At 39.1% G+C, this 15,049-nt stretch overlaps 1 protein-coding gene across 2 annotated transcripts in view; it reads left to right on the top strand.

The window, feature by feature from the left end:
• The window catches only part of LOC123518198 (calpain-C-like), a 76,139-nt gene extending 62,096 nt beyond the window's left edge, over positions 1–14,043 (top strand). For both annotated transcript variants that reach the window (XM_045278900.1, XM_045278899.1), the window contains exons 15-17: positions 10,987–11,103; positions 11,385–11,443; positions 12,167–14,043. In XM_045278900.1, coding sequence (XP_045134835.1) covers positions 10,987–11,103; positions 11,385–11,443; positions 12,167–12,193 — 203 coding nt within the window. In that variant the 3' untranslated portion in view covers positions 12,194–14,043. The remainder of the gene's footprint in view (positions 1–10,986; positions 11,104–11,384; positions 11,444–12,166) is intronic.
• Positions 14,044–15,049: the final 1,006 nt, after the last annotated feature.

Raw genomic sequence — 15,049 nt, 5'->3', positions numbered from 1 at the left:
TTTTGGTTTCTTTATTCTTTTTTCGCCTTTTGTCTAATTATGTTTCTTAATTTCTTTTTCTGTCTCTGTCTCTCTCTCTGTCTCTGTCTCTCTCTCTCTGTCTCTCTCTGTGTCTGTTTACTCAAACTCTTGTCCTTTTTTCTACATTTCTTTGGTTTCATTATTCTTTTTTCTTCTTTTTGTCTATTTAAGTTCTTATTTTCTCTCTCTCTCTCTCTCTCTCTCTCTTTCAGTAGATGTTTTGGTGAGAACCTCAAAATAAGTGATGAATTGCAGCTCTTGATGTCTAAGTTATAGTTATTATCATTGTTATTACTATTTTTATTGTTATTATATGTCCTTATTGATATTGTTATTATTATCATTATTATTGTTATTATTATTATTATTATTATTATTATTATTATTATTATTATTAATATTATTATCACTATTATTATTTTACTATCATCATTTTCATTATTATTATTATTATTATTATTGTTATTTTCATTATTATTTTTATTACTATTATTATTATTATCATTATCATTATTATTGTTATTATTATTTTTATTATTATTATTATTATTTTTATTATTATTATTATTATTGTTAATATTATTATTATTATTATTGTTAATATTATTATCTTTATTATTTTATTACTCTTGTTATCATCATCATCATCATCATCATTATTATTATTATTATTATTATCATTATTGTTATTATTATCATTATTATTATTATTGTTATTATTATCATTATCAGTTTTGTTATAAGTGTATTTCTTGTATTTGGTGTTGTTAGCGTTGTTGTAAATGTTCTTCACTTAATTTCTCTCTTTGGTGAACTGTCCATTGTGTGGACATCTTGTTTGCCCGCCACCTGACACTCGCTGGTTTTGTTGAGTTGTTCGTATTAAAATATCTTTTCGGAAACCAAAATGGTTCTTTATGGAATGCGGTTTGTATATGGTCACCCGCAGCTGAGTGAACAGCAGCTGCGGGTGGCTTCCACTAGGGCAGCGTACGCCCTGTGGAGCCGCGAGAAGGCCCGGCAGTTTGCCGCGGCTCGGAAGGCCCCCCTCGCGAAGGGGAAGAAGATCGGGGCCGAGAGCGCAGCCAAAGTCCCTCTGAAGTGCGCACTCCCTGCATGGGAGGGGGGCAAGGAGATCGTCACCGTAGGGCTGTAGGTCACCGGCGAGGCAGCCAGTAGGGAATGAGCGCTCCCCCTGCTAGGCTGCCCCCACTGAAGGACGTGACGGACACTAGGCGTGGCGGCGGCTAAGGGAAAGCGGTCTCCGTGCTAGGCGGCCCCCGGGAAACTGTGTGTGAGGCCGTCGGCAAGGAGAAAGCGCGCCCTTAGCTTAGCTGCCCCCAGTGGGCAAGAAACAAGGAAAGGGTGACTACAGCCCTGCAGGACACTCCTTGACCCCAAGGAGGGACTGAGGTCACTTAGTGACCTAAGGATAAGACCTGGATGTGTAACACCAAAGGATGCTGCGCTCTGTTGATGACCAAAATAAGGAGTTTTTTTGTTGGTGACCAAAGGATGACCTCCTGTTATGTATGACCTCCGCTTATGTATGAAAGGAAGAAATTTTATGTTGATGACCAAAGGATGACCTCCTCTGTTATGTGACCTCTTATGTATGAAAGGAAGACCTCCTTTTATGTGTGACCTCCGCTTATGTTTGAAAGGAAGACCTCTTTTTATGTTTGACCAAAGGAAAGATTTTTATGTTGATGAAAAAAGGAAGAAATTTTATGTTGATGACCAAAGGAAGAAATTTTATGTTGATGAAAAAGGAAGAAATTTTATGTTGATGACCAAAGGAAGAAATTTTATGTTGATGAAAAAGGAAGAAATTTTATGTTGATGAAAAAGGAAGAAATTTTATGTTGATGAAAAAGGAAGAAATTTTATGTTGATGACCAAAGGATGACCTCTTTTATGTGACCTCCTCTTATGTATGAAAGGAAGACCTCCTCTTATGTTTGACCAAAGGAAAGATTTTTATGTTGATGAAAAAAGGAAGAAATTTTATGTTGATGAACAAAGGAAGAAATTTTATGTTGATGACCAAAGGAAAAAATTTTATGTTGATGAAAAAGGAAGAAATTTTATGTTGATGACCAAAGGAAGAAATTTTATGTTGATGAAAAAGGAAGAAATTTTATGTTGATGACCAAAGGATGACCTCTTTTATGTGACCTCCTCTTATGTATGAAAGGAAGACCTCCTCTTATGTGTGACCTCCGCTTATGTTTGAAAGGAAGACCTTTTATGTTTGACCAAAGGAAGATTTTATGTTGATGAAAAAGGAAGAAATTTTATATTGATGACCAAAGGAAGAAATTTTATGTTGATGAAAAGGAAGAAATTTTATGTTGATGACCAAAGGAAGAAATTTTATGTTGATGAAAAAAGGAAGAAATTTTATGTTGATGACCAAAGGAAGAAATTTTATGTTGATGAAAAAGGAAGAAATTTTATGTTGATGAAAAAGGAAGAAATTTTATGTTAATGACCAAAGGAAGAAATTTTATGTTGATGAAAAAAAGAAGTTTTATGTTGATGACGAAAGGAAGAAATTTTATGTTGATGACCAAAGGAAGAAATTTTATGTTGATGAAAAAGGAAGAAATTTTATGTTGATGACCAAAGGAAGAAATTTTATGTTGATGAAAAAAGGAAGAAATTTTATGTTGACCAAAGGAAAAAATTTTATGTTGATCAAAGTTTGTCTAATTATGTTTTTTTTATTTATTTCTTTGCTTTATTTCACGTGTACTCTATTCTTTCATATTTTTTTTCTCCCTTTATCTTTTATCTTCGTTCACTTCCCTTTTTCCGTCAGTGATTTGTGTGTTTTTCTTTTTTATTTTCTTTTAAATCTCTACTTCACATCTTCCACTCAAATCTTCCTCTTTCCTTCCTTTATTCTTTTTTTTCTTTCCAAATCTCATATCAAGTTTTTTTTTTCTTTTCTTTAAACGACTCAGATTACTTTTTTCTTCTCTTTCTCTCTCTCTCTCTCTCTCTCTCTCTCTCTCTCTCTCTCTCTCTCTCTCTCTCTCTCTCTCTTTTATTTAAACAAAACTTAATACAAAGGAACATGTACCCAAAGGCGCACTGTCGTGTGCTACCTATTCTAAGGGTACTACAATCTATTTCTCTACAATATTTACAAGACTTAAAAATAGATAATATACAAGATGGTCAGCATGTAAATGGAGCACTATTCGTTTCACTTCACTAGCACTATTCACGCACTGCACTACACCGAGTGTCACGTCACAAAGAGTGTCAGAGGAGTTGGCAGTGTCTGTCTCCACTCATGTGCCATCAGTTTGACACTGTGAGTGTTCATCTCCTGGACGTGAGGCACCGCGGCCGTGAACAAGTTCCACATCCTGAAGACGCGTCCTGCGAAGGTGCGTTGATGCTGACACCCGTGAGACTGCGGCACCTCTACGGCGTCACCACCATTGACCACCGGTCTCGTGCTCCGTGTGGTGACTCTTAGAGGATGACGCAGCCCTGCCAGATGTGGCACTCTTTGCAACTGTGCCTTATGGAACACTCTCTCTCTCTCTCTCTCTCTCTCTCTCTCTCTCTCTCTCTCTCTCTCTCTCTCTCTCTCTCTCTCTCTCTCTCTCTCTCTCTCTCTCTCTTCTTTTCTTTCCATCATTCCCTGACCTTTCCTCTTCCTCCTTTCCTTCTTCTCCCCAGATCTACTTCTCTCCTTCTCATCTACTCTATTTCTTCACTAATCTAACTCTTTTACCCCTTCTTCCTTTTATTATTATTCTTCCTCTCCTTTATTTCAATCATCTCTATCCCTCTTTCTCACATCTTCCTCTTCTTTCTGTCCTCCCATACTCTCTCTTTCCCTCCTCTCTCCCGTACATTAGCTTCTCTACATCTGTGTCATTCTATTTATTCACTAATCTACCTTCTTTTTTTGCCCTTTTCCCTTCTCTTTATATTCTGCCTCTATCAAATTCACGTCTCCAGTCATTTCTCTCCCTTCCTCCCCACTCTACCCCACCCCTTCTTGTCTCTCCTGGCCTGAGCTCGCGGTATATCCCAGGAGACATAATATTCCTGTATGTTCCTCCCAGCGTACCATTGTCTTCCCGCTCCACCAACTTTACAGGCGTGGTGGTGGTGGTTGTCTGGGAATATTTATGAGTTTTGATATGGTTGGTGTGTCTTTCATCTTTTGGGTTAAGTTCAGGTTGACTATGGTGGTTTGTTGTCCTCAGTCGTGTGTGTTAGTTACTGTGTATTGTTCTTGTTTGTGTTCTGGTTGTAGAGTAGTGATGTCACGTGTGTATTACTAGTAAAGGGTGTGGTTGATTAATTTAGTCATGTTTTAGTTAAAAGTTATTTTAATTACTCGCATGTGTTTGTTATAAATGCGTCGTGTATTGGTTATCATCACTAGCAGTATATTATTATTATTATCATTATTATTACTATTATTATTATTATTATTAGATGGTTATAAATTTTCAAGACATTTATCCCTGTCCTTTGGCTAATTCTATCGGCTCTATAAGACTGACAACCGAGTGGGCATTTTTTTCTTTATATTTCTTCGTTGCCCTTGGCCAGTCCTGCTCTCTTGCTTCAAAAAAAAAAAAAAAAAATAAAATAATAATAATAAAAATGACTCATATGAACTATGCAGTAGTCGTGCATTCACTATTATCATTATCATCATCGTTACCATCTCAGCCATCAAATAGTCACATGTCCCCATATCAACCACACAATAGTCATACATTCACCATCATCATCATCATCACCATCATCATAGCAAATACCTTAGTCACCATCTATTACATTTATTATTTCATTTATCATTCATTATCTATTATTCATCATCATTTACTGCACCATTCAAAAATCAAACCGGAATCTCTCGTCACCATCATACACTGTCTCTCAAAGCTACAGCACCAAAATCCGCCTTCACGTCCCTACTTCTCTGGCAATAAGTAAAAATAATTCTCTTTTTTGTGTGTGTGTGTGAAAATAATAAAAAATCGCATCACTTTTCCTGGGTTTCTTCAATTTGTTCACCTCTTCACTCGCATTTACATTTCTTCCTTTCATTCTCTCCTTCCTGAAGTGTTTTGTTTTCCTTTAATTTACTTCTTCATTCTAACCATCTCCGTCTTCCTTTACACTCTTCACTCTTCTCTCTTCTCTCTCTCTCTCTCTCTCTCTCTCTCTCTCTCTCTCTCTCTCTCTCTCTTCTTTTCTGGTGCCTTTTCTTTCCTTCAATTTATACCTTCCTAAGATTAGTCCTTTCCTCTTCCCCTCCTCCTCCTCCTCCTCCTCCTCCTCCTCCATCTTATCTCCATTCTTTATAATTCATAGAGTCTTTTCTGTTTCCTTTTCTCTTTGTCTCTTCTCTGTTATCTAAGTTCCTTCTTTTATCTGATAGAGGGCATTATTTTCTCTCTTCCTCTTTCTGCTCCTCCTCGTTTCTTCTTTCCTAATTGTCGTCCTCTTTCTCTTTTTCACTTCCCTTCTCTTTCTCCTTCACCGCATTCTCTTCTTAACTTGGATTTCTTCTTTCCTAACTGCCAGTTTTCTCTCTACTTCTTTTCTTGCACTCGTATTTCATCTCTCTCTTGTTTTCTGACCCTCTTCCTATCTTCCTTTCTTCTTCTTCCTCCTCCTCCTTCTCCTCCTTTTACTCCTATCCCCCTCATTTTTTTTCTTTCAAACCTAAATATTTATTGGCAAGATTACGTGAATTTGGGTTTACATAGATATATTTAGATATATTCTTGACAGGACCCATTTATACAGATGAGTCTTAATATAAATGTAAGTTTTTCTCACTAGCCTTCGTGTAGCCTTAGGGGGGCGGTGGCGTAGTGGATAAGGTGGGAAGCGTGGGATCGGGCAGACGTCCACGTGTAGGTTTGAATCCAACCACGTACCGCCTTGAAACTTTGCCATTTGTCCAGTGGTTTAAAGTTACCTACATGTCACTATGATATCCAGGTTCTAGGTGGTTACACCAAAGATACGCTTGGGTGGTAATATGGGTCCTAATATGGGTACCACTATAAATAAGATTGCCTGCGCCACTAAGCCGAAGTAAGTATAGGAAGCCGAACAGCGCTTCCTATACTTAGTCATCAAGTATATCTACTGTCGCTATAGGCCATGGCGTAAAAAAATAAATAAAATAATAATAATAATAAATAAAGACAATGTACAATGATTTAGATTAGGTTAGGTTAGGTTGTGTTGTGTTGTGTTGGGTTGGGTTCGGCTGGGTTAGGTTAGGTTAGGTTAGGTTAGGTTACGTTACGTTACGTTAGTTACGCTACGTTAAATCTATAATGCTGGGTATTAATGTCACTTAAAATCTTGTTACCTTCACTGTCAATTTCTATCAGTTTCTTCCATACTTTGCAACGTGGGGATCAAATACTGGCTGATAATTACCCACGTGAATTTCAAGGACAGGTGTATCCTTGGACTCCATTTGGGTTCTAGATTTTTGTTCTGGCCGCTGATCTAGACAATTCACCCATTCAGGACAATGGCGCCAGATTTTATTTGGTCTAGATTTATCACAGCTGACGCCTCTTGTTAGCAGAACTGAATACATAAAGAAATACTATACATTTATATTTACATTTACGTACCGGATACATACGCTCTCTTATTCCTTCTCTTTCTCTTTCTTCTTCTTCTTCTCCTCCTCCTCCTCCTCCTCCTTCCTCACCTTCAGTACTCATAAACATCCATGCACGAGATCTTTAATGTTTCTTCTCCTTCTTCTCTTCTTTCATCTCTTCGTTTTCTTCTTCTTTCTTCTTTTTTTACCCCTACCCCGTCCTCTTACCCTTCCAATTCCTCTTCTTTCTTCTTTCCTTCCTCCTCTTCTTTCTCCTACTCTTACTCATTTTCTTACCCTCCTTTTACCCCAGTATCCTTCTCCCTTCTCCTACTCCATCTCCTCTTCCTCCACCTCTATCTCTTCCTCCACTTTCTCGTACTCCTCCTCCTACTCTTCCGCATTCTCATCCTTCTTTTCCTCTTCCTCTACTTCCTCCTCTTCCACTCCTCCTTCTCTCTTCCTCCTCCTCCTTCTTCTCTTCCTCCTCCTTCTTCTTCTCCTCCTACTTTTACTCATCCTTCTTCTCCTCCTTCTTCTCCTCCTCCACCTCCTCATCCTCCTCCTCCTCCTCCTCCTCCTCCTCCTCCTCCATCTTCTCCTCCACTTCCTCCTCCTCCTCCATCTTCTCCTCCACTTCCTCCTTCTCCTCCTACTCCTCCTCCTCCTCCTCCTCTTGCTTCTCCTCTCAGCTCCACGACACAGTGACGAGCGCTCCTCACTAGCAATCTCAAGGTGGAACGGGCAAGACCAGAGACAGAGACGTTTGATAGAGAGAAGGACAAAGACACACAAACTAAGCACAACACGCACGAGAGGACGAGGCATGATTAAAAAGTGACCGTCCATCCTTAATCAATACAAGGGGGAGAAAAAATGTGAGGAAGGTAAACCGTGTTGGAGGGAAATTATGGTGTTAGTGTTGCTTTAGTTTGATTTACATTTTTTTCTCTCTTTTCACTTATTTTCTTATTTTTTAGGGGAGTATTTTGCTTTTTTTTCTTTTTTTCTCTCTTTTGTCTTTCTTTTCTTTTTTGTTTTTTTTCCTTTTCTCTCATTTTCTTTTCTTTCTTTTTCACTTTTTATTTATCTCTCTCTCTCTCTCTCTCTCTCTCTCTCTCTCTCTCTCTCTCTCTCTCTCTCTCTCTCTCTCTCTCTCTCTCTCTCTCTCTCTCTCTCTCTCTCTCTCTCTCTCTCTCTTCTCCTCCACATCATCCTCCGTCTGCCCATGCCAGAGCCTCAGGCACAAGGCAAAACACTGCCTGACTTCATAGTTACAGAAAATGAAATCCTCACAGTCATGAACAGCATGAACGTAAACAAAACGCCTGGACCAGACAAGATATCACCCAGGCTTCTCAAAGAAGCGAAAAATGAGCTCGTGAAACCACTCACGATTATATTCAATAAAACTTTACAAGCAGGAAAGTCCCCAGGAGTGGAAGCTAGCAAATGTCACGCCCATTTTCAAGAAAGGAAATAAATCACTCCCAGCTAATTACAGACCAATCAGCCTTACTTCAGTAGTGTGCAAGCTGATGGAAACGATAATCAGAGATAAGATTGTCAAATTTTTAGAAGAAAATAAGATCATGAAGGATTCACAACATGGTTTCAGAAACAAGAGATCCTGCTTAACAAACCTACTAGACTTCTTTTATGAAGTTTTTAACTCGTATGACGAGACAAAAGCAGTGGATGTTATTTATCTTGATTTCCAGAAAGCTTTCGACACTGTCCCTCACAAGAGGCTAATCAGCAAAGTAAAAGCTCACGGCATAGCTGGAAATACCCTGAAATGGCTGGAAGACTGGCTCTCTGACAGAAAGCAACGTGTTGTTATAAATGGAAAAGAATCAGAGTGGCACAATGTGAAAAGTGGTGTTCCTCAAGGCTCTGTATTAGGACCAGTTCTTTTCATTGTTTATATTAATGATATTGATGAAGGAATCACTTGTAAAATAAGCAAATTCGCGGACGACACCAAAATAATGAGCAAAGTTACATCAACGTCACAATGGCAAGAACTACAGTGTGACTTAAATAAACTGACACGCTGGGCAGAAAAATGGCAAATGAAATTCAATATAGAAAAGTGTAAAGTCCTACACATTGGAAGTAACAATGTACAAGCAAAATACGTAATGAGTAATGTACCTCTGGAAAGTGCTGAGAATGAAAAAGATCTTGGTGTTGTGGTGTCTAAAGATCTCAAGCCGAGCAAACACTGCACAGAAGCAGTAAAGAATGCAAATAAATTAGTTGGGTTCATTGGAAGAACCTTTGAATTTAAATCAGAAAAAGTTATCCTTACTTTATATAACTCATTGGTGCGTCCTCAGCTTGAATACTGTGTGCAGTTCTGGTCACCATATTACAGAAAAGACATTGAAAACTGGAAAGGATCCAGCGTAGAGTGACCAAGATGATTCCGAGATTGAGAAACAAGCCGTATGAGGAACGACTGGAAGCATTAAATTTATTCAGCTTAACAAAGCGCAGGATAAGAGGAGACCTAATCGAAGTTTTCAAAATTTTTCAGGGATACAACAACCTTGATGTCAATAAATATTTTACTATTGATCATTCCACCATAACAAGGAATAATGGATTTAAAATTACACCAAAACGCTTTAAAACCCACGAGGCAAAGCACTTTTTCTTTAATAGAATAGTTAACATTTGGAATAAGCTTCCTTCAGAAATAGTAAACAGTACTTCCATTGCATCATTCAAAACAAAATTGATAAATATTTAAAGAATAACCCCAACAAGCTCTCTTCTTGTCTGAATAATTAAACATGATACTATATTAACTTTATAGATAGATATGTAGAGTTCACCGTAGGGTGAATAATAGAATCTCCTTTCATCCTTTCCTGTGAAAATTCCATGTCAGTTTTTCCATACTGCATGGTACTTTTCCAAGCTATTTTCCATGCCAGCGAAAGCTGGAGGGAGTGGTGGGTGGGAGGAGCCTTCTCCTGTACTGTCCTGTCTCTCTTATCTGTAGCCAGTTAGAAGTAGTTACCAAACAGCCTCAAAAGGACCAACAGGTCTGTTGCTGTTTGGCTTTCCTTTGTATTCCTTTGTACTAAGCTCCTCCTCCTCGGCCAAGTATGTAGCTTCTCCCCATCCTCCTCCTCCTCCCTCCTCATCCCCTTCCTCCTCCTTCTCTCCTCCTCCTCCTCCTCCTCCTCCTCCTCCTCCTCCTTCTCCTCTCCCCATCCTCCTCCTCCTCCCCTCCTCATCCCCTTCCCTCTTCCTCTCCCTCCTCCTCCTCCTCCTCCTCCTCCTCCTCCTCCTCCTCCTCCTCCTCCTCCTCCTCCTCCTCCTCCTCCTCCTCCTCCTCCTCCTCCTTCCTCCTCCCTCCTCCCCATCCTCCTCCTCCTCCTCCTTCCTCCCTTCCTCCTCCTCCTCCTCCTCCTCCTCCTCCTCCTCCTCCTCCTCCTCCTCCTCCTCCCTCCCCTTCCTTCTCCTCCTCCTACCTCTTCTCCTCCTCCTCCTCCTCCTCCTCCTCCCTCCCCTTCCTCTCCTCCTCCTCCTCCTCCTCCTCCTCCTCCTCCTCCTCCTCCTCCTCCCCTCCCCTTCCTCCTCCTCCTCCCCTTCCTCCTCCTCCTCCTCCTCCTTCCTCCCCTCCTCCTCCTCCTCCTCTCCTTCCTCCTCCTCCTCCCCTTCCTCCTCCTCCTCCTCCTCCTCCTCCTCCTCCTCCTCCTCCTCCTCCTCCCTCCTCCTCCTCCTCCTCCTCCCTCCCTCCTCCTCCTCCTCCCTCTCCTCCTCCTCCTCCTCCTCCTCCTCCTCCTCCTCCTCCTCCTCCTCCTCCTCCTCCTCCTCCTCCTCCTCCTCCTCCTCCTCCTCCTCCTCCTCCTCCTCCTCCTCCTCCTCCTCCTTCCCTCCTCCTCCTCCTCCTCCTCCCTCCCTTCTCCTGCTCCTCCTCCCTCCTCCTCCTCCTCCTCCTCCTCCCCTCCTCCTCCTCCCTCCCTCCCTCCTCCTCCTCCTCCTCCTCCTCCCTCCCTCCTCCTCCTCCCTCCTCCTCCTCCTCCCTCCTCCTCCTCCTCCTCCTCCTCCTCCTCCTCCTCCTCCTCCTCCTCCTCCTCCTCCTCCTCCTCCTCCTCCTCCCTCCCTCCCTCCCTCCCTCCCTCCCTCCCTCCTCCTCCTCCTCCTCCTCCTCCTCCTCCTCCTCCTCCTCCTCCTCCTCCTCCTCCTCCTCCTCCTCCTCCTCCCTCCTCCTCCTCCTCCTCCTCCCTCCTAATTACCTTTTTTTTTTTTTTGTCCTCTGAGTAGAGGACATTCATATTAATATATAAATACATACCTGATGTTCTATTATTGTGGTTGGTTTGCAGGATTCCAGTTAAGTACAGAGGTTGTCTCCACTCTAGTCCTGCGTTACATGAGGAAGGATGGCACCCTCAGGTTCGGGGACTATGTGAGCGCCATCCTCCACCTCTCTGTTGCCTTCAGTAAGTTGCTAGAATGATGTTCTTTTGTGCCTCAAATGCTCTTAACAGAATTCACCCAAGAAGAATAATGTGCACCACCTGTAAAGGAAAGTTAAAATTAAACTTTGCTGGCTATATATTTCATGTTTTGAAACACTGAGATATTGATCTGAGGGCTAGCCATGACAGCAAGAGGTAAGCAAAAAATGGCTCAAATGCAAGTAGTGAAGTTAGAGATGGAATGGTAAATACAAAGTAAAGTTAAAGCAACATGGATCTCAGTAATATATTGTGTTTTTCAGACATTTTTGAAAAACGAGACCCTCTTCAGAATGGATCAGTGAAATTTACACTGGGTGAGGTGAGTTACTTTGGTCATTGTAATTAGCTACAATGTTGAGCACAATTACATATAAATTTGACAAATATGATTAGATAGATTCTTGATAGATTCTTGGCACTTATATAGATATAGATATATATATATATATATATATATATATATATATATATATATATATATATATATATATATATATATATATATATATATATATATATATATATATACATACATATATATATATATATACATATACACCTGTGTAGCTTTACCTGATTATTAATAGCACACACAGGCCTAATAATGTAGGGCTGACAACTATGAGGACCAAAATTGTCACTGCTGCCCTGGGTAGATTTCCCTTTTGCTCCCTCCAGCTCCCACTTTGCTAAGCCACTGAACACAATGCCAGAATTGCTTCCTATACACACCAGAACATCATGACAAATAACAACCTCTACTGTGTGCTGTAATGTTGCCAGCTTCATGCAACATTTCTGAACAGAGCAACTGTAAAGCATAAATAGTGCTTAGCCCACCACAGTTATAATGGCAACAGAATAAGTTGAATAATGACAAAATGCTATATCTACAGAACATTTAACAGATTTCCACTTCTGTTTGAGATCCCTACAATAAATGGATATAAACAATAAAATTTGTAAGCCTATCATCTTCAGCATGTATTGTAATGTTCTCTAAAGTTTATATTGTGTATTTTATAACTTTTATATTTTCCAGTGGTTGAAGAATGCACTTATGTGCTAATGCAGACTTCACTGCATTTCCTTCGTCTTCCCTGATGGTGCTAGAGACATGTGGAAGGATCAAAGTAATGAATGAGCACTGATGTCACAAGGAATCCAAGCCTACTTTGCAAGTGATCAGTCCTTTTACTCAATTAAGGCTTGAATGTAAATTAGTTCTGCACAGTTATTTGTAGTCTGTAAATAGTTTTCATATTGAATTTTCATATATGTATACACATAGACTTGGTGTTTGAATGAATGAAGGAGCTAGCAATAAACAGTTGCATTATGACTCGTGCAATAGTCTTATAACTGAGAAAAAAAGGAACAATCTCATAGAAAATAATTTTCAAAGTGTACAAGTAGATATATTACTTTGTTTCATTCTGATAAGGAAAAAACCTTAAATATTTTATCCATGTAAATGTAAAAATTCTATTTCAAAAGTCTTGATTAGTGTACATAATGAACTTGATTATTTTCATAATGTCAAGTGGAAGTGATTAGGTATCTTGTATTTTTAAGCTACATGCACAGCAAAATTTTTGAAAATTTTTGTAGTACATACAGCTATTACAAAGCTGGCATTAAGGTCTACCATGTCAATTATTGTAGTATTTGTCTCTTGCATTAAGTTGATTTGATGATTATGTTTCACCTTAAAAAGAAATTTCAGTAAATGCACAAAGTACTAGTTTCTGCTACTGCAAGGATAGTATATTTCGTACATATTTTTAAGATTGATGTACTAAGCCTTTATCAAACACATTTTTGTTTTTAAGTTTGATGAACCAGAGATAGGAAGATCTCTCTCTCATGAGTCAACATATACCTATGAAATGTTGTTTAACCTGTAACATGGTGTATAATATATGATGAAAAACATGACAAAAGGTAGAAAAACAAGAGTAGTAAAATCAGTGTTTTGCATATTTTTTTTTTATATAAACTGAAAAAAAATTCTAATAACCCAGTATTACATAAGTCAGTCAAATACAACTTTTTTGTCAGCCTGTCAAAAGAAGGATTGCATTGAAATTTTATGAACAATCGTGGCACCCTCAGCTATATAGTGAGGTAAGCGACACGGATTGACAATTGAGAAAACAGTATGTATTTGAAAGTCCCATTCCTTACTCAGAAGCATGTGCACTTACCTCACTACAGCACGGTACTATAATGAGATAAGTGACCATACTTGGGTGTTGCTTACCTCACTATAGCAGGGGACACCACAATTGGGTGTTGCTTACCTCACTATAGCAGGGGACACCACAATTAAGAAATTCTCTCCTCCTGACAGAGTGTCATTGCACTGTAACTGCCCATCCAGAATCTATACTGTATCACCAACCCCTGTCAAGCAGGACAGCCGAGACAATACAATCCCTCATAACTTGCACACCCCCATGCTTTCAATCGCATCACATCAATTCCCTCGCATCTCAGCTTGTAGGCTTTCAGGGTGAAGGAAGACTGATTGTCTTTGATCACACCATGTGAAGAGCAATTGCGCAACACAGCCAGATCTCTCTGCATCAGGGTTGATATGAAAGACTTGTCTTTTCATGTTGGATGCATCCGTCCCTTTACTCATATGAAACTTTTTTTATATAATTTCTATAATTCCTTAAATTTTTCAGAATATGTATAAATGAGCTTTATAGCCTTAAGAAAGCTACAATGTATGTATCATGTATAAAACATTTATTGATAGGCTAATTAATATATATATAATTGAAATAAGAAAATACTCGAAAATTATATTTTGTAAATACTTGTACATAGAATAATGAAATAATGAAAGGTCCGTACATGTTTTATATTGCTAATTATAGTATGATTCTCAATAAAAAGTAATAACAGTAATTAATTGATGTAATTATTAACATTTATGAGCAACACACAGAAAATGCAGAAAGGGGAGAGTTTATTCTTCTATTTCTAATCTGAATTTGGAGGAAAAGAATGCCACTTCAGGGATGGGAAAGTGAACTCACTCAAGGTACCTTTAGATAAGAAATGGTGATTAATCAGAATGGAAGAAGAATACTTTAGTAGGAAATACTTTGGTAGGAATGATGTATGTATGTATAGAATGTAGTGTAATGCTGGCCACTTCCCACAAACAGGTTTGCAGTTATTCAAAAAGTGTTCTGAGAAACCTATAACTTAAATAAAAAATTCTCATGTACCCATGAGGGTACCAATACCTCATGTTGAGCTGGACTGTATGTGAAGAAATGATTACTGAGTCGAGGTGAATGCATGAGTGATAGGGCATGACAGGGGAGGTCAACTGAGCTAGGAATAACAGAAGTGCAGCAGGGGAAGGCAGACATGGTGGCCAAGGGTGAGGTCATAACTGATCTACATGCAGGATGGGTATGGTATGTGTTCCCTAGTGTATGGCCAGTGCAGATAATGCAATGAGGTTGAGATAAAAATGATTTACACATACAAGTGCCATGAAAAAAGATTTACACATACAAGTGCCATGTGCAAAAATAATCTGAAATAAGAGGTTAGGGTTTTCAAGGTGGAATAAAGGGCAATCAATGTTATCAAAGAATTTGGCACCTTGTCTCACTTATCAATCTCTGTAGAAACTAAGGAAAGTTTCAAGACTGCTTTCAAGATGGTGTTGAAAGTCTAATAGGTATAGTGAAGGCTAATGAGATTTTCAGTGTCATTTTAATATTAATAGTGGGAGTTTCATAGATCTAGTAAAAGAGATTTTCAGTGTGTTTTAATGAATGAAGTGGAAGTTAGATGCTCAAGCATACAGTTGGAGATTTTTAGTGTGGTTTTAATAATATAGTAAAAGATTGATAGCTTGAATAGAAGTATGGTAGCTGTAGCAAAAGTTATGATG

Source organism: Portunus trituberculatus, chromosome 43 (genome assembly GCF_017591435.1).
Source record: "Portunus trituberculatus isolate SZX2019 chromosome 43, ASM1759143v1, whole genome shotgun sequence".
Lineage (NCBI taxonomy): Eukaryota > Metazoa > Arthropoda > Malacostraca > Decapoda > Portunidae > Portunus > Portunus trituberculatus.
This window is presented reverse-complemented; position numbering and strand designations above follow the sequence as displayed.